The following is a 20735-nucleotide window of genomic DNA, read 5'->3' as shown; positions in this document are numbered from 1 at the left end:
TGAATTCAGGGCCAGTGCTCTATCCACTGCGCAACCTAGTTACCCCCAAAATTAGGGATTTCAAGAGAAAGAGGACTAGAAATATAGATTTGGGAATCATCTATAATAAAGATAATCGAACCCATGGACACTGATGGCATCATCAAGAGTTAAGAATTCAAGACAGAAAACTGAAGAAAGCCTAGAACAGAACTTCATGGTAAAACTATACACAGGAGATAGGACACATACGATAATCCAACAAAGACTGAAAAGGAATACTCAATTAGGTATGAGGATAACCAAGAAAGAATAGTGTCATGAAAATCCAGGAAGAATAGAGTATAAGAAGGATGAAATGACAGACCAAATATTATAAAAAGGGATAAAAGACAAAAACAGAAAAAGAGTCACTGAATTTAGCAATAGATTATTAGTAAGCTTGGAAAGAAAAGTTGAGTGATAGGTTTAAAAGACAGATTATAAAAGGATGAGGAGTAGGAAACAGGAAGTAAAAACAATAAGTATAGATTGCTTTTTCCCAGGAGTTTGGCTGTGAGAAGGCAAGATAGAGGATGATAGCTTGAGGGGACAGCAGGTAAAGTAAAGGTTTTAAAGGATTAAGGACAGTTTGATGTCAGGGAAGTGGACAGTGGACAATAAGAGAATGAAGATTAAAAAGAGAGAGGGGATGATCAAAGCGGCAAACTCTCAGAAGAAACAAGAGGAGATGAGATCAAGTGTGTAAGTAGAAGAATTGTCTTTGATAAAGACAAAGGGTGCCTCTTCAGAGACTGAAACAAAAGGAGACCAGAGGGTGACATTTGAAGAGCTCTGAGGTACAGCAATGAAATAAAGAAGGAGCTCACAATGCATGGGTTTTATCTGAGGAGCTATTGCTGAGTGATGGTGGCAGATGGAGTGTCTGACAGTGGAATAAAGAGCAAAAGTTATGTCTATTCTTTATTCTGGCCCAGTGAGAAGAAGGTAAGAGAGGAGATACAACTACTACTGATAAAGTTGTTAAGTATCTTCAAGGAGGAGCCAGGTTTCCATGAATATAAAGAAGAACAATTCAATAGGCAAATGCCTACTACATGCAAGATACTGTACGAGGTGTTGAGGATACAAAGACAAAAATGAAAGTCCCTAATTATTTAAGAAGTTTACATTCTGTCAAGGGAAATAATAGGTATACATCTAAGTAGATTAAAAAACATACGAATAAAAGATAGGGGTTACATTTGTGATTTCATTGGTAGTAAGAACTCCCAAGTAAGAAAACACTCTCTAAACTGAGCACAGATAGAAGCATTTTTCTATTTATTTATTTGTTCGTTTGTTTCTTTAGGAGCATGACTAATGTGGAAATATGTTCAGCATGACTTCATATATATAATGGGCATCTTATTTCTTGCCTTCTCAATGAGAGGGAGAGGAGGCAGAAGGAGGGAAAGAATTTGGAACTGAAAATAAAAATAAAATTTAAAAAAGGAAAAAGAAAGAAGGAAAGAAAGAAGGAAGGAAGAAAACCCTCTCTACCAATTCAGGTTGATATCTTCTTTTCCTTATAGCCTAAGATTGTTGCCTACAGCAGAGGTGTCAAAACACACAACTCACAACACTCCCAAATATGGCCCAAACCAGACTAAAATGTAATTAGGAAATATTTAACAGAATAAATTACTAAGACAAGAAATACATAAATGTGTGGTTTTCCAAGTCAATATGTGATCTTTATGTTTGGTTTAGTGGCTGTCATTTCAAAGTCTGACCCCAATGGCCTAGAGGGCCAAGAGATTAAGTAACTTGTCCAGAGTAATAAGTCAGCGTGTCAAAGATGGGACTTGAATCCAGGTATTCCTGACTTCAAGACTAGCTCTCTAACTATTTTGCCACACTGTCTTATGTATGTTAAAAAATATACAGATATAGATATGTATATGTATATATATAAAGTAAATACAAGGTAATCTAGGGGGACAGCAAAGGCAGTAACAACTAGGGTGATCAGGAAAGGCACTATGTAGGAGGATGCACTTGAGTTAAGCTAGAAGTTCCAAGACCCAGACATGAAGAGAGAGTGCATTCCAAGCATGGGGGACAGCCTATGCAAAAGCTTGAAATGAAAGATGGAATACTGTCTATGAGGGATAAGAAATAAGCCAATCTTGGGGCAGCTAGGTGGCGCAGTGGATAGAGCACCGGCCCTAGATTCAGGAGGACCTGAGTTCAAATCCAGCCTCAGACACACAACACTTACTAGCTGTGTGACCCTGGGCAAGTCACTTAACCCCATTGCCTAACCAAAAAAACAAAAACAAAACAAAACAAAAAGAAATAAGCCAATCTGGCCGGCATACAGACAGTATGAAGGGAAAGAATAAGTACTGTCTGGAAAGATAGGCTAGATTCAGGTTTGTGCAGGGTTTTAAACACCAAAGAGAGGAATTTATATTTGATCATAGAGGCGACAAAAAGCCACTGCAGCTTCTTGGATAGGGGAGTGACACTCTCAGACCTATGCTTTAGTAGTATCACTTCGGCAATGGAGAATGGATTGGAGAAGAAAGTACAGAGGGAGGAAGAACAGAAGTGAAAATAAATATAAAACTTGAAGGAAAGTTTTAGGCCATCCAGTCCAATGCCCTTATTTTAAAGATGAGGTCCAAGGAGGTTAAGTGGCTTGCCCAAGGTCACATAGGGAGTGTCAGAGATAAGATTTGAACAAAATTAAGAGACTACTACAACAGTCCAGGCAAGAGATAATAAGGGCTTGAACTAGGGTGGTGGCTCTGTGAATGGAGAAGGAGGATAGTTGTGAGGAATGTTGTGATAGTAGAAGTGACATTGGTAACTGATAAGACATTGTGTGTGTGGGGGGGAGGTGGGTGAATGAAAAAGCAAAGTCAAGGATGACTGAGATTGTAAACTAGAAAGATGGTGGTATGTCAACAGAAATAGGAAAGAAAGAAAAATGGATTTAAAGAAAATATGACTTCTGTTTTAGACATGGAAGGAATATGAGAGGAAAAGATCTAATTTGAGGGGTAGTTTTTGATAACAGAATTGAGGTTCCAGAGGCATGGTGGAAGGGAAGAGCAGAATGGGATAGGGCTCAAGAGGGGTAGGGCTAAAATGGATGAAGATAAGGGATGAGGGAGTAGAAACAAGGGAAAAGAATTTTCACTTAGGCAGCCTTTGGCTCTGAATCGCTGGAATTCAGAGAGGAAAATGGTTTGCAAACCATTGGAAAATGCAATGCCATAAGCTTCTCAATAAGGAACCCTTCCATGGTAACACATACCAAAGTCTTAGCTAGGATGCTAGTTTCATTTTCCCTAGTGAGGGAGACGGCGGGAGAGGAAAGAAGAGTGTGAGGTCTGGTCCTGAGGCTGAGAATAGATTCTGGGCCCTCACTGGTTATGGTTCTATAATTCTAAGATACTCACTGACATGCTCATCTAAGAGCAGATAAGGATACTTCAGTACTTCAAGAAGAGGAACTCGAAGCTTGTTTTCGAAGTCTTGGCCAGTGAAACCAAACAGTTGTGTTTCACCATTGTCATCGACTATAAATAATTCGTCATCTTCCTCAATTTCGCCTTTCATAGATTTTTCAAAATGATTTATGAGACGAGTGGTTTCAAATTTCCATAATATCTATCAGAACAAAAAAAGAGCTATTAATGAAAAACTCTGTATACGGTGATCTACAGAAATCTTTTCAATAACTAGAAATTTAGGAGTTTAAAGAAGACTATGTAATAGACTACTGCCAATACTTTTTAAAAGAAATCTCTGGGTCAGATAAACAATGTTGTTTTGTTTAAAAATATAAATTACATAGAGAAGGGTTAGGCTGGGAAGAGACAAAAGAGATTAAAATGAATATTTTTTCTTTTCTCAGAAATTCTCTTTTGCAGTTTGATAGAAATCATTCAGTATCCTTGGCTTGAATCTAGTCAATCCTTAATGTTGACCCAGTGACACTTTTATCATATCAGTGAGCAAAAGAACTTCAGCTCTCTGAACTAATTTTATTTGTAAACTGGGGAAAATAATGCTTGTTAACTAACTCATCATATTGTTGGGAAAGGAGAACACCAGAGAAGGGTTAGTTATTATTCTTAAAACTGAAAATGTTGGTTAGCTCCAAAATTGGGACCCTTCATAAATAAAGAACAAATATTCTAAGGATAGTCTTACCACTGCTGTCCTCCCCTAAATGTTTTACAGGCCAGCTTCCCGTTTCTTACCAAGCACATTTGGCTGCAGATCTAAAATTTTATGGTTAGCAATTGAAAATTACATCTTGCACACTAGCTTCTTTGGTGAGAAAAAATGCTGCTGCCCCTGGAAGTTTACTACATTTTCCAAAATATTTCAAAACGAACTGTTTATGAAGAAAAAATTACAAGTCACCTAACTTTACAAGTCAGCACTCATATCCATTTAATATAGAAAAAAAGAAAATGCTCTTGTTCAACAAACTGATTTTATTCCAACATACTGAACGAATGAGGCATAAGGAATCTCTCCCATGTTTTAATTTATTTTTTTGTAGGCTGTAGAGAAATCCTCAAATTAGGCCTTTCCAGTCCTCAGATTCTAAATTACTATGCATTAGTAATTCTTTGGATAATGTGAATAAAGTTCAAACTCATTCTCTTCCCTATGCTAAAATTCTAAATAATCTACTTTTTTCTTATTTTAGTTAATATTCTAGGCTCATTCTGATTACCTCATGCAACGAAGGCAGTTTATCTCTTGCTTTGTGGTATTCAGCCACACACTCCAAGCAGTAACAGAGGTCCTCATTAGCTGTGAGAACTTCACAGGGAAGTGTTCCAAAAGCATAGCTCTTTAGGAAGTCAACAGTAGACTCACCACCTGGTGTACACCAGCGACATGTACTCATTCTGTACCTAAACTCAGGAAAAAATAAAAAATATACTGAAGGAAAAAATAGTGCTAAATAAAATTTAAGACATATTTTCTTATGTGGATATAAATTTACATATAGACTGTACATCAAAAACCCTTTGATTTAAAATATTTGTCCCCCATTTCTAAAATTAACCTTTTTCAAATCTGTTGTACAACTTAGCAACTGTACTATTCCTTTATGTTAGGAAAACCTAGTCTTGACCACAGAAGATTGGAAGTATATGAAATATAAAAAATTCACAAGAAACATTTATATAATTCTGTAATTACTTTCAACATATTATTTGTATTATTTTCCAGATGAGGAAACTGTAGCTCAGAGAGGTAAAGTGGCTTGTCCAAAGTCACACGGCTAATAAGTGATAGAGCTAGGACTTGAATCCAGGTCTTATGACTCTAAGTCCAGTAGTCTTTGGACTGTATTTTGTTGCTTTTTAAACTGTCTCAAACTCTTAACACAATCCAAAATCTCTCTAATTCAATCTACATTTATTTGAAAGAAATCATTCATATTAGAAAAACAAAGCCGATGATAAACACATATTTTCTAGCTTACAACACGCAAATGAGTTAATCCATCACAAGCAGTAATGTAGATAGACAGGCAGGCAGGCAAACAGACAACTTCAGTGGGCTGGGTCCAGAATTGAAAGAGAAGAGAGTGGCAGGGTCAGATTTTAGAAATTAAACACTTTAAATGAACCCAAGACTTGTTTGTCCGCAGAAGCCCGGAATTTTTAGACACTAATATTGTCACAATGATCCCATATTGCAAGAAAAAATCATGACTTCTCATGTACAAGAATATATAAGGCACATGACTTAAAAGGATGTAAGCTGATTATATAGTATGAAAAGATAGCAAATGGAAGCCCTAGTACTACACTAGCAGCCCTGAAATATTAAGACAATCAGAAAAAGGTCTCAAGTGTAAAGATCTTCTATGGAGAATTTACAGAGACATGAAAAAAAAAAAAAAACAAATCCAATGTAGAATGACAAGCGTATAATCTCAAGAATCAAAAGGGACCTCAGAGGCTATCTAACCCAATTTGTTCCTGAACAAGAATTCCCTCTACAAAATTCCCAATTTTGACAAATGTACCTCCCTATCTTTTTTTTGCAAAAGTAGAGGATCATGGAAGTGAAACTGTCATGATTAAAAATAAAGTAGACTGAGGCACAAAGCTCTGAGCACAATCAATTTATTGGTAAGGCTAGCAATTATCAAAAAAAAGATATCTCTCAGTTCCCGAGCAAGCCAAAAGACTTCAAGTGAGGGCTGACAAATCACTTTTATAGACAAAAGGAAGGGCATCTAAAATTTAGAAGGAAACATTGTAGATGGGGAAAACAATATGACTGCTCGCTTACAAGGTCAAAAATATCAGAGGTGTGAGGTACACTATGATTGGATAGACATCAGGAATGTGGGGCTAGCAACAACCCCTCATCTTCTTGCCAGGAAATTGCTGATTTATTGAGCACCCTTGGATCCTACAAGAATAACTAGTACAAGGATGGGCAACATGTGGCCTTGAGGCCGCATGTGACCTCATAGGTCCTCATGTGTAGCGTAGCCTTTTGATGGAATCCAAACTTCACAAGTATTCACAAGATTCCGTCAAAGGGCTGCACTTGAGGACCTAGGGGGCCACATATGGCTGCAAGGTCATAGGTTCCCCACCCCTGAACTAGTGGTATATAGATAACATATTTTCCTTTAATTGTGCAAGGACAACAAGTGGCTGGGAGATAATGGATTTCCTCTAGTTGGTCAAGCAGCTGGTAGTAGAGAAATAATGGGTTTTTCTTAATTAAAAGTGATTTATAGGAGAGCTGAACTTTTAAACTTAACTCAGAGGGAGGAAAGCTGGTCATTATGAGAAAGCTGAACTTTTAAACTTCTGAACTTAACATAAAGACAAAGGAACATGACTTTAGGTAGTTATACAAAATGTTCTTGGTGATACAGAACAGAATCAATTAAAAATGTAATCAAAATCAGTTTGATTTTCTCAAGACACTGCATGTTATTTTCAGACTTGCTTGAAGTGTCAGTTTTCCTTTGTCACATGGACGACACTGACAAGTGAAAGGGATGATATATAAAAACAAAAGTTAGTGTTTTAAAAGCTTTTTGTAGGTGAGGTCAAGACCAAGGAACAGCAGGAAGCAGTACAGAGTTGCTCCCCAAAACTCCTACAAAACAGATCTAGAAAAGGAATTCTAATAGGGAAATTCAAGAAAAAAATCATGTTCAGTCATTTTTCTAGCCAAGTTTGGCATAAGGAGACAGATAGAGAAGTCTGCAGGGGATCAGGAACAAGCTGTACACCAGGGTCAAGCAGAGGTCCCATACCAAGGCACTTGCTGGCGACAAGTGCCAACTGGCAACTTCATCACCCACTACCCAGTTCCAGTCACATATCCAGGGCAGAGTGAGGAGCGGGTCTGTGCCTACCCCCACCACACTCTTCTATCCTAGCACAACCCAGAGGCTGTGTACCAAGAAAGGAGCAGGTTCAGAAGCAAGCAGCATCAGTGTGACTTAGTTACCAAGGGAAGAGCAAGGGTCACAGTTCTAGCTTCTGGTCCAGTCTGAAGCCTGCATAGAAATAATCAGGGCAAGAACCCCAGGCCAAAGGGAAGACTACAGTTCTATCAGTCTCAACTAGCAGAGCTTTCCCACTGGCTGACTGTGGCCAAACCTAGCAGCAGTCTACTGTTGATTGGACCCAAACTCAAGTCAGGAAACTTACAGAGCTCAGACCAGGGGGAAAGCAATCAGACTTTACCCGGGATCCTACCTCTTTGGGAGCATCCAGCAATAACACAACACTTAATATCCCAAGAAAGCAGCAACAGGATCAGCCCAGACCTTCCCTCCACAAGTGCAGCCTCCTGCCTTAATATCAAGTCCAGAGAAAGAATGAGCAAACCAAAAAAGAATTCTACCATAAAGAACTAATTATGGTAGCAGAGGGGCTCAAGACACAAACACTGAAGAAAATGACTCTAAAATATCTATAAGCAAAGCCCTAGAGAAAAACAGTGTGGCTACAAGTTCAACTAGAATTCCTGGAAAAGAGGAATAATTTAAAAAAAAGTTTTTGTCAATGAAAGGAGAACTTGAGGAAAAAATAGGAAAAGAAATGAGAACTATGAAAGAACTGAGAGTAGTTTGTCTCGAGGTATAAAACTTAGCCTAAATAACAAATTCCCTGAAATCAACTAAACAGAAGTCAATGACTTCATCAGAAGGGAAATAGCAAAGTCAAAAAACTAAAAAATAAATTTCCCACCCAACTGTACTCCACTAGACTTCTCCATCATATCCAACCAGGAACTTCATCACATCAGCCCTGGTCCTCACACCTTTTCAGTACTCTCTGCTCCTCTGAGTGGAGAGTATTTCTCAGAACATCCATGTAAGAAAGGAACCCAGACCAGCCATATCTTCATTTCCCACCTTGTTGCATTTCTCTGACCTTCTCCATACCAGGTATCTTCTCTTTGCTCTCCATTCCTCCCCCTTTCAGCTTCCTTTTGTGTGTGGTCTTTCCCCATTTAGATTATAAATTCCTTGAGGGCAGAGACTTTTATTTGCATCATTTAGCACAGTAATTAATATTAGCTTGTTAACTGACAAGGTATCATAACACGAACAACTGATTTTAAGAAGCACTGGACTACATGAACATCATGATCAAAACAAGAGCCTAGACATTCTAATTCAGATCTCTTAGAACCAGTGTATAGGCGGTCTGGTGAATAGAGTCCCAAGTCAGGAAGAGTTCAAATTCAGCTTCAGACACTAGCTGTGTAACCCTGGGTAAGTCACTTGTTTGCCTCAGTTTCTTCAACTATAAAATGGGGATAATAGCACCTTCCTCCTAGGGTAGTTGTGAGAATCAAATATTATAAAGCATTTTTTCATAGTGGTTGACACTGCCATGTAGCAGGTGCTGTTACCTATTATCCTTTACAAACTAAAAATAATTCTCTCCTACAATATAACTAAAACAGCTTGGTAGTGTCCTTTTCTTCATTAGTCTCAGTATTCTGAGCATTAGTGCTGCTGATACTGATGACTATGTCACACTTTCATATTTATCTTCTACTTGCCTTCACTTTTATCTTTCCTACATCTAAAATATAAGCTGATGTGCATATTTCTTTCATTTAAATAACTTTTCCCTTTTCACTGGAATAATGTCTTCAGAATTTCATTCTTTAAAGCTTATTCCTCCTGACCTTACTTTAGTCTTTGCAACTGCTTTTTCCTCAACCTTTTGAAATAGACTTTCACAAAATCTAGGATGTATTAATTTGTTCATTCAATAAACATAAAGTACCCACTAATTGCTAGGCACTGTGCTAGATCCCAGGGAGGGCACTATAAACTGGAGATGTCAAACTATATGCCTCGTTTTCCTTTCCTTCTTTATCTCACTTGTTTTTTGATGAAGGGTTAACTTTCCCCTAAAGTTCACATATATACCCTAATAGATCCTCCCTCTTGGTTACAATCAATTCCAGAATAGAAATTTCTCATTGGCTCTTCTACCTTTAGACAAAGAAATTATTCACTGTTCTTCTCTTGGCAGGGAACCTCTGCAGTTGTCTAGAAAACTGAAGTCTCTAATGATCACCATATAATACATTTATATGAAGTTTGTGACCTAGTTCCTTTAGTTCCCCACTTTTCATTTTCCTGTCCAGGTAGTTTGCATCCAATATTGCTTCTGCTTCCACTGATTTTTACTCAAAAGCTCATCATACTTCACCACACAATACTACTTGGACCTATTTATGGCTATCTCACCCAAGTTAGATACTCTGGTCACTCGTGAACCTAATCCCACTGCTAATCAGTACAGAAACTTTGCCTAGATACAACCTGGAATGGTTTACCCATCTTTATCCAGCCTGTTACTCTCTCCGCCTCCTTCAGGCTCATCACTTTGGTACCAGGCTTAACATGGATACCCAAATGGCTTTAGTCCTACTGCAACTCAGGGATGTTAGGCCTATGTCACTACACTTCTCTCCTCCCCATTTTTTTCAGACCTACCCCATTCCATGCAATAAATTATACCTTTCCACATCCTTATTCTATACTCATGGTTAGTGAAAAACAACTTCCAGTGATATTAATGATGTCAAATTTGCTTCTTTCTAGCTCACTCTGCTTGTTACCCACATTCTGTGCAACTGTGTATAGATAGATATAGGAGCATAGATTTAGAGACAATTTCTATTACTTTTATCTCTTTAAAAAAGGGATCTCATCGGGGCAGCTAGGTGGCTCAGTGGACAAAGCACCAGCCCTGCATTCAGGAGGACCTGAGTTCAAATCCGGCCTCAGACACATAACACTTACTGCCTGTGTGACCCTGGGCAAGTCACTTAACCCCATTGCCTAGCCAAAGAAAAAAAAAGGGATCTCATCTGATCCCTTCATTTTACAGATTAGTTAAAAAGAGCCAGAGAGGTTCAAACCCAGATGCTCTGACTTGAAATCATGTTCCTTCCACTTTATAGCTTTGTCCCTATCAATCTGAGCCTATAGAGTTGTTTCTTAAATTTTGTCCATGAATTTCTAGACCTCTCTACATCTATTCTTCCTACAACGTATTTATTCATGTTACCTAAACCGGTGGTCAGATTGAAGTTTTCTTCCTCTCTCATTTTTAGATTAAAGTTCTTTTGATTATATCTGCAGTATTTCTGGCAAATATATTCTTACCTAACTCATTTGGTGGCACTCCAGTCCTAGCCAAAAGCCTGTTATTCCTATATTTTATTTCTTTAAAATGAACTAGAAAATCAACAAACATGAACATTTCCATATAGATAGGCCAGAAAATGACTACGTACGAAATTGTGAATCTATTACACATAGCTTTTAATATATAAATACTTTAATGTGGTAGTACCAAAATTGTCCTTTATGTCTGGGTCCCCTTCTAAATTCCTTCTGCTCTTTTGTATATTTCAAAAACATTTGATGATTTTTGCATTTTTACATCACTATCAGTATACTCCCCACTCTGCCCTCCCCTGTTTATAAGCATCAAGTAAAATATGTGTTGTATTGGTCATGTCTGGAATGCATATCTTATTGTGTACCTATACAGTTCACTAGCAAGAGGAATGTTTATCATCAGTCTTCTGGAGCTGTGACTGGCCACTGGATTGACCAGAGTCCTTAAATTTTTCATAGTTGTTATCCTTTATAAGGTTGTGGTTAATGTATCAATAATTCCCCTAGTTCTGCTCAGTTCATAAAGATCTTCCCAGGATTCTCTGAATCCATGCCTTCTGTCACATCTTATGGAGCAATAATTTCATTACATCCAACTACTATAATTTCTTCAGCCATGCCCAATTGATGTGCACTCATTTTGTTTCCAATTCTTTGCAACAACAAAAAGCACTGTTACACATATTTATTTAATATGGATCATTTATCTTTCTTCGATCTCTCTTAGGTATATGTCTGGTAATGGTACCATTGGGTCAAAGGGTATGCTAAGTTAGTGATGTCTTAAATTCTAAGTGACTGGATCAGTTCACAGCTCCTCCAATAATTATTTTCTTTTGTATGATTTTTGTCAATTTGATGGGTATGAAGTGGAACCATTTTAATTTGAATTTCTCTTACATGATTTGGAGCATTTTTTTTTCCTCATAGGGTTAAAGGCTTAAAATTCTTCCTTTGAAAACTTCCTATTTGTATCCAATGCCCGTTTATCCCTTAGGAATGGCTCTTATTCACATATATCTATATCAATTCCATATCTAACTTGGAAACCAGACCTTTATCAGAGAAATTTGCTGCAGATTCCCACCCCCATTATCCATTTCACTTCCAATTTTAACTGCAGTTTTTAGTTATGCAAAACCTTTTTAATTTTAAGTAATCAAAACTATCCACTGTATCTCTTATGATCATCTCTCTCACTTGGCCAAGCACATTTAGCCTCTCCGTTGATGTAAAAGATACCTTCTTCCAGTCTTCTCTAACTTTTATGTGACATTTTATATCTAAGTCATTTCATCTTTTTGGAGCTTATTGGAGCATATGGCAAGATAATGATCTACCTCTAATTTTTTCCAGATTGCTTTCTTAGCAGTTTTTTTTTTTTAAAGAGTATATGGGGGCAGTTAGGTGGCACAGTAGATAAAGCTCCAGCCTTGGAATCAGGAGGACCTGAGTTCAAATCCAGCCTCAGACACTTGACACTTACTAGCTGTGTGACCTTGGGCAAGTCACTTAATCCCAACAGCCTAACCAAAAAAAAAAAATAAGAGAGTATATGTCCTTGAATTTATAGAAGATACTACACTGCTGTTTGCTTGCTTCTGGATCTTATGTTCCAAATTGGTCTTGCTGATCAACTTTTTTATTTTTAACCAGTACCAGTATTTTGTAATAGTAGCAAACTGTTTCTATGATTATTGCTTTGTAGCATAGTTAGAGATAAGGTATTACTAAACTTCCTTTCTTCTCATCTTTTTCATTGTATCTCTTAAAATTCTTGATCTTTTGTTCCTTCAGACAAATTGTTATTCTATCTAGTTCTATGACATAATCCTTTGGTAGTTTGATTGGTATGTCACTGAATCAGTAAATTAATTTAGGTATTGTTATTTTTATTACATAATCATGGCCAAACGATGAGCAATTATTTCCTCTCCAATCATTTAAGTTTTCCTCTATTTCCATAAAGAGTATTTTGTAATTTTAGTCACACAATTCCTGTGTGTGTCTTGGTAAGTAGATCCCTCATATTTTATATATTCTGTGGTAAAAACACTGAATTCTGTGCAAAAACATTGGATAAAATATCATGAAATACAAAAAGACATGATGTAGGGAAATACACAATTGAAGATCCTATCAGTCAATATGATTGGAATGAACTCACCCATAAAATGAAGGAAAGTTAACAGAATGAATTAGAATGCATTACCCAATAATATGCTTCTTATTAGAAACACATTAGCAGCATAAAGATTTTTATACAGTTCAAGTGAGAGGATGGGAAGATTTATTATACGACATAAAATTTTTTTTGAAGGGGCAGCTAGGTGGCACAGTGGATAGAGCACCAGCCCTGAAGTCAGGAGGACCTGAGTTCAAATCCGACCTCAGACCAAACACCCAACACTTACTAGCTGTGTGATCCTGGGAAAGTCACTTAACCCCAATTGCCTAAAAAAAGAAAAAATTAAAAAAATTTTTTTTAAGTAGTAGTAGCAATCATGATTTCAGGCAAGGCAATAGTAAAATAAACATTGAAAAGATAAGCAAGGAAACTACATTATGCTTAAAAACAACATAAATAATGAAATAACATGGTATCTAAATACTAGAAGGAAAAATTAATCAAATTACAAGGAGAAATAACAAAACTAATACTTGGCTGTCTCAATATTCCCCTTTCAGACCTAGAAAAATATAACAAAAAGATAGGTATAAAGATCTCATAAAGTTTTATAAAAGGTAGATGTCTTAGCTGCTCTGAATAAAAAAAACTAATCAGAGAGCTATCACATCTATTCCTGATATTACTTTATTATTTATGCTGCCTTTAAGCATAATGTACGTTAGGTTCATTGTGCACTTCCCTCCATCATGTACTTTTATGCTTTTCCCTCCTTCTCTCCCTGCTACTCTTTAGAAAGCCAAAAAGGCTCGACTGTACAGAATATCACCTCTAGATGACCTTCAGAATGTTGTATTACTACTACTCTGAAATACAGAACAAGGTCCTCCCCTTCACATCTGTAGTACAGAACTTAAACACATAATCCAAGAATTTATTTTTACACTAATTTTTACATTTTAAGTGGTTGTATAATTTTTCTATGAATTATTATGTGATTAAGTTAGAACAAACATTAACAGACAGAAACAAAACAAAACCTAAATTGGGAGTAAGCTTGCAAAGAACTTATCGTGTTACACAACATTCCTAGTTGTAGCCTTTACAAGGAGAATGGAAAGGAACAGAGACAAGAGCTGAGCAGTAGGACTCCTAAAACCCACTCTGCACTTAAAGAGCTGAGACAAAAACAATCAGAGGAATAGGGGCAATAAGAGAAAAGAGAAACTGAGGGGAAGGGGAAGAATTAAAGAGAAAGAACAAGTTGGGCCATCTGCATGCATCTTGGTATAGAGGCCTTGGAATGAAGCTAGTATTTGTACACAATCTCTTCAGGATCTGAACTAAGTTCCCCAAAAGCCTATTCTTCTTCCCAACCCTATACCTGTCCAATAACAGACACTGTAAAATGCTTTGCATGCTTCTTTTACCTAAAACATTTCCTGTACCCTCAATTTTGCTTCAAACATAAAGAAGTCAATGGCTAGACTAGAGATAAACAAAAACACATTAAGATATAGCCAACCCGCTGTCTTAATGTTAGGAATTTTCTTAATTGAGGGCTCTGAGTTATCATGATTGTATTAATACTTTTTCATCCAATTTAAAATCCAAAGAGAAAGGGAACAAGGAACTTTATGTCTGTTATTATGTTGACCCTAAGCTTAAAAAACAAACCAAAAATTGCTAATTGTAGTAAAAAGATGTAGCTAACTATATCTCTACAACTGCCTAGCACAGATTTACGAAGAGAAAAGATCAGAGATTAGAAACCAGCACCCTCTAGTGAGGAGACAGAAAAGCATGGAAAGAATTCAACTCCATCCCTATCAAAGAGGAAGGCTATGTGTATATTCATTCAACTCTCCTTTACCCAGGTCAATTGTTAAGTCTTGAAATTCCCATTCCCTTCATCCCCTTTTCCATGTTTATATATTTATGAGAAATAAATTCCTTCTCTTTACTCATTTCTACCACAGTGCATCCCTTTATCTTTCCCTTTTCTTTCCTTACTTTAAACCAACAAACCCATACCCAGGTGCTGTTTCTGAGCCTTGAAAATATCATCCCTCTGAAGGAATTGTCCCTTCTCAAACCCCATCAGAATTTAAGCACTTCAACACTGTTTAGTGCCAGGGTTGGGGAACCTATGGCCTCGAGGTCACATGTGGCCTTTTGACTGAGTCCAACTTTTACAAAACAAATGCTTTTATTAAGGGGATTTACTCTGTGAAGTTTGGATTCAAAGTGCCACACCTGAGGACCTAGAGGGCCACATGTGGCCTCAAGGCCACAGGTTCCCCAACCCTAGGCCCCTTCCAATTCCTAAAATGTTATCTTTTTAGATTTCTCTTCCTTCAAATGCCTTGCATTTCATAGTTTCTATTCAGCTCTGGTATTATCAGGAATGGTTTAAAGTCCTCTATTTTATTAAAAGTTTATTTTCCCCAAAAAATTATAGGGGTAATTATTCTTGCCTTCATTATTTGCCTTTTGGAATATCATATGCAATTTTTCTTTCTTTACTGTAGCTACAAATCTTGTGTGATCCCGACAAGTATGATACTTAAGTTATTTCTGACTGCTTGCAGTATTTTTTTTTTTTAAAGTTGGAAGCTGTAGATTTTGGCTATAACATTTCTGAGTACTTTCAGTTTGGGGTTTCTTTCAGGTGACAAGCAGGATCTATTTTCATTTTGCCCTCAGGTTCTAATACATGGGGCAATTTTATGATTGCCTAAAATAAAGTGTTCAGGTTTTTTGTTTGGTCATGATTTTCAGGGAGTCAAATGATTTAAAAATTATCTCTCCTTAGCCTTTTTTCCAGGTCACTTGTGTCTGTCAGGTATCATCAGTAGATGCCTGACGTTTTCTTCTATTTTTTTCTAATCCATTGACTTTGTTCAAGTATTTCTTGTCTAAAGAATCTTTAAGTTCTCTTTGCTCCATTCCGTTTTTCAGACAGCCCACTTCTTGAGTAAGTTTTCCAACTTCTGTTCTGAACTCTTAATTCTCCTTTTGATTTTTCTTCTTGAACTCATTAAGAAAAATTTGATAACTTCTGTTTTTACATTGCCTAAATTTTCCAAAGTCCCTCCTCTTTCCCACTCCCACAGAACCGTCTTCATAACAAATTTTTTTAAAAAATAAGAGAAAAAAAATCAGCAAAACCAAAAACATAGAAAAAATCTGACAATTAATGCAATCTTCCACATTCACATATTCCACTGTCTCTCCTCCTCCCCTGAAAAAGAATAAGGGGAAGTATCTTCTTAGGTCACTTCTTTAGGGCCATGCTTGTTTTTTATAATTTTGCAACATTCCTTTTCAATTGTTTATGATTGTTGTTCTTTCCAATCATATTGTAGTCATGGTATATGGCATTTGACTGAATACAAACTTCACAAAACTAAATTTAGTCAAAGGGTCGCACTTGAGGACTTCAGAGGGCTACATGTGGCCTCCAGGCCACAGGTTCCCCACCCCTGGTGTATGGTGTGAGGGAGGGTGGGTCTGCTTACTTCATTCTGTTTTAGCTCATGTAAATCTTTTCATACATCTCTAAATTTATCATTTTTGTCATTTCTTACAGCACAGTAGTATTCCATTACATTAAGGTATCACAATTTACTTAGCCACCACTGTCCCCAATCCATGCATACTTGCACTTTGTTTCCAGTGTTGCCTATAAACATTTTGGTGAATATGGGGCTTTTTTTTAAAACCAATGACTTCATTGGGATATATGCCTAACAGTAGAATCTCTGGGTTAGAGTATGGAAATTTACTTACCTTATTTGCATAATTCCAAACTGCTTTCCAGTAATAACAGTACCAATTCACAGCTTCACCAATAAACAGTGCATTTAGTAACCCTATCTTTCACAACCTTTCTAACACTGACTCTTCTTGTCTTTTATCATCTTTGCAAATTTACTGGGAGGTGAAATCTGGGGATTATTATCACTTTTATTTCTCTTATTATTAATTATTTAAAGTCCTCCTTTATTCCTAATGACGTTTTATCTCTTGTTTTAATTCTTTCAGCCACTTTTGTAGTTTTTGTAGCCAAAGCATTTTTCTCTCTGAGGCTTAGCTTACAGTCGCTGTGTAGTTATTCTCTTCTTCTGGGTTAACTCTTGCATTTTTATAACCCCACAGTATTTCTTCATTGTGTTTGGAATCTTGTTTATTCATATTTTCAGCCTTATCTTGGACTGGGATTTTGTTTTCAGGTCATTCCCCTCTGGCACTTTCTAGATAGGCCTTGTTTATTAGTTCTATCTCTCTGGTCTATGACACTGATGCTAGTGACCTAGAAGGGTTGGTTCATGCACCATTAATCTTATTCTATCCTGTGTTCTTCAGCAAATTTTTCCCTTCTGTCATCCTTAGCAACTGCCTTTTGATTGAATGACCTAGAGACATCTTAAATTCAGCACGGCCAAAAGTGAACTCATCCCTCATCCCTGTCCTCCCCTTTTCCTACCTTCCATTTTACTGTACAGGGTACTACCACCATCCAGTCACCAAGAATCAGAATTCCTGTAGGCACCAGCCTCAACTCTTTTTTCTCTCACTCCCCACATCCAATCAGTTGCCAACTCCTGCCATTTCTATCTTCGTAACATCTCTTCTCTATGGTGCAAACTCTTGACATATCACACTTGGACTATTCAAATAGCCTTCTGGATTAGACTAGTTCAACTCTGTTCCCACTCACTTCAGACCATCCCTCACTCAGCTGTCAAAGTGCAAGTCTGATCATGTCACCCACCCACTAAATAAACTTCAATGGCTCCCTATCATCTAAGATCAAATATAAAAACCCCAGTTTGGCTTTTAAAGCCTTTCACAACCTAGCCTCTTCCCACTTTTTCAGTCTTCTTATACTTTACTTCCCTCTATACTCTGTGATCAAGTAACACTGACCTCCTATTTCTCACACACGATACTGCCTTTTCACTGGCTGTCCCCATGCTTAGAATGCTGTTCTTTCTTATCTGGCTTCTTTAACTTCAAGAGTCAGGTCAATTCCCACTGTTCAAGAAGTTTTTGCTAATTCCTCTTGTCTCCCCTCTGAGATTACCTCCAACTTTCTCATATACAGCTATATATCTTGTATATACATAGTATTTCCAATGTCTTCATGAAAATGTGAGCTCCTTGACGGCAAGGGCTGTTTTTGCTTTTATTTTTGTAACCCCAGTGATTAGCATACTACCTGGAACATATTAAATGCTTATTAAATGCTTGTCAACTTGATCAGGCCTCATCCACTGCCTTAATTTCAGATTTCTGTCTCAATCTCCTGGTAGACCACTAAGGGTTGATTTCAGCTGGTCTCTTTTCCCTCCTGGCATGCTTCTTAAAGACAAATTGGTTCCAACCCTACTGTGGCCCTAATGGTTACCAGTGGAATGTTGGAAATCATACTGGGCTCAGTTTTCTCTTCCCAGCCCTCCTGGCATTGATGTCCCAGGGCCTAAGTAAGTCTTGCCTCCTACTATGGCTAGGCCCTGTCTCTCTGCACAGTGACCTATTGGGTCTAAGTTTGCCCCACTTCTATAGTGACTTGCCAAGACTGGCTCCAGGTACCCTATTATTATTAGGGCTGCACTGGCTTGTGATATTCTTTGTCCAAAGAACAGTCTGGCTTTCAGGATTATGGGAAAGCACCTTAACTTCCCTTCTCTCCCCATTTCCATTAGCTTCTGGCCCAGTTACCAAAGTCTGAGCTGGTTTCCTTGGCTTGATCCCTCTCACAGCCAACTGTTACTTCTTTATTTATCTGAGCTAGCACTGGCTTCTCTGGTTTGACTCCTCTACCAGCCTCTACTGTCATCTGGGTGTCTTTTTAAACAGTTGTGGATGGGGGTGAAGTTTATTTCTGTTTCTTTTTTCAGATTTATCAATGGTAATTTTAAAAAATTAACTTTTATTGTTTTCAATGAACAAAAACCCACCTCTCACCTTCCCAATTCCCTCAACTAAAAATGAACAAAAACATTGTAACAAATATGTGTGTATGTGTGTGTGTGTGTGTATCTACACACACACACACACACACATATATATGTATATAGTCGAGCAAAACAAATTCCCACACTGGTCATGTGCAAAAAACAAATGTATCATCGGTTTTTCTGGGGCCCTTTTCATATATTTGTTGGAGTTTCTGTGAGAGAACTGGGCTTCTCTACAACCTTTTAGGTCACCATCCTAACTAGAAATCTGTTTCTATATTTTAAGAAATGTAAATTCTAATTCTATTCCTAAAAAACATCTTCTTACTCAGCTTTTCAATTTTCAAATCTGCCATTTTCTTCTGAATCCTTTGTCTTCTTATTGTCAGAAATGATGTCTCCCTGTCCTTCTGTGGTCTTCTGGCCCAGAATTTCATAATCCTTAGCAATGCTTTCTAGATTGCTTTTAGCAATATTACTTGAGCTCAAGTTAACCATCAGAAATGGGTAGTAATCATCATCTTTCTCAAGTCCTGAAAAGTTCTCCAGTCAGGATGTATGGTCCAGGAAGACAGTAGGCTTATTTCTATTATTAAGTCAACAAATAGATACTTCAATATCTCTCAAAAGGGAGTCAACAACCACCACTACTCCTCTCTTCTTTTTCTGGCCCAAGAACCTGGATGCTCTTGCACTTCACAGCACCTGTGGATTAACATGATCATTCTTTGAAGGATAAACAGCAATTGTTTCCTTCCTCTTAGAGAAGATCTTTTATATTTTTCACTTAGCTCCAAATGTTCAATAGTCCTCTGTGTTAGGTTTTTCCACCTTTCAAACTCCTGACATAGCTTAGGATTCTTTTATCTCGTCACATCCTTTTTCTTCCAGTTTTTAATAGGTCACTTGATTCTGACAATATCAAAAGTAGGGTAGCTTTCTTCAAGTCCTTTTTCTAGGAAAGAGATGAATTTGTACTTTGACAATAGATAACAATTATATATAGCAGAAAGACAAATACTGCAAGGTCTTTGGAGATTACTGCAGAATTTCTTACTGTTCTCCGTATTTTCTGCAAGCAAGATTCCTACTCCTTTTTTTCTGACAGGTCTTGCTAATAAGTAACTCTTATAGCTAATTATACAGGAGAATTCTTACCTCCTTGTTAATACCTTTACAATAATACCCATCTCTCTCCTTCAGAAGTTCTTTTCTTTCAGCTCCAGTTCTCCTTGAATAGTGCCAAATTTCCCCTCCCAAAATTTAATCCTTGGCTTTATTCACAATTCCAATTCCAGTAAACCCATATCTTCAAAATTCCTTCTTCTACTTTAACTGAAGTCCTTACTCTTCTTCTCTCACCCACTACTCTCCCAATGGAACCAGAAGCAGAGATCGATTCTGAATTCACCAAACTGAAGCCTACCAGTCTGCACAACAGAAAGAGAAAAGAACAGGAAAGAGCCTGCATTACCCAACGCTCATAAACTCAAAAAAAAGGAAAGGATAAGGGTGGAGTCCGTCAGCCCACAGCATTGGTAGTGAATGTTTATACTTAATTATGTCTTTTAGTCACAAGAGAGGGTTCAGTCTGAAGAGGGGGACAGGAAATCATTATCATATAAAGACAAAAAGCATTAATAAATCAATTTTAAAGACACAGAGAAATCATGATCTGCATGAATAGAGAGAGTACCTGCACCAATGGGATCATTAATCTATCCAAGTATTTTTCACTATATACCTCTCTTTTTCTCTCTCATTACCTATAGATCTATAGATAGTGAAAGAAATGATTATTTTTCTCTCATATTAATAGCCAATTATTAAAATGAGCGAGACCCCAGCTTTTTTCCCTGTCCTGTTTCACCGTCTGAAGCCCAATCTCTCAAGGACAAGGCTGATGGAGGATAAGATTAACATTCTATTCATTTCTGGGTAT

General features: G+C 37.3%; 1 protein-coding gene across 3 annotated transcripts in view; it reads right to left on the bottom strand.

The window, feature by feature from the left end:
• Positions 1-20735, bottom strand: part of SETX (senataxin) — a 92512-nt gene that overhangs the window by 55313 nt on the left and 16464 nt on the right. For all 3 annotated transcript variants that reach the window (XM_027869290.1, XM_027869291.1, XM_027869289.1), the window contains exons 2-3: positions 4724-4907; positions 3432-3642 (exon numbers count right to left, since the gene is read on the bottom strand). In XM_027869290.1, the coding sequence (XP_027725091.1) occupies positions 3432-3642; positions 4724-4900 (388 nt within the window). In that variant the 5' untranslated portion in view covers positions 4901-4907. The remainder of the gene's footprint in view (positions 1-3431; positions 3643-4723; positions 4908-20735) is intronic.

Source organism: Vombatus ursinus, unplaced genomic scaffold (genome assembly GCF_900497805.2).
Source record: "Vombatus ursinus unplaced genomic scaffold, bare-nosed wombat genome assembly UNPS02014793.1, whole genome shotgun sequence".
NCBI classification, from domain to species: Eukaryota; Metazoa; Chordata; class Mammalia; order Diprotodontia; family Vombatidae; genus Vombatus; species Vombatus ursinus.
This window is presented reverse-complemented; position numbering and strand designations above follow the sequence as displayed.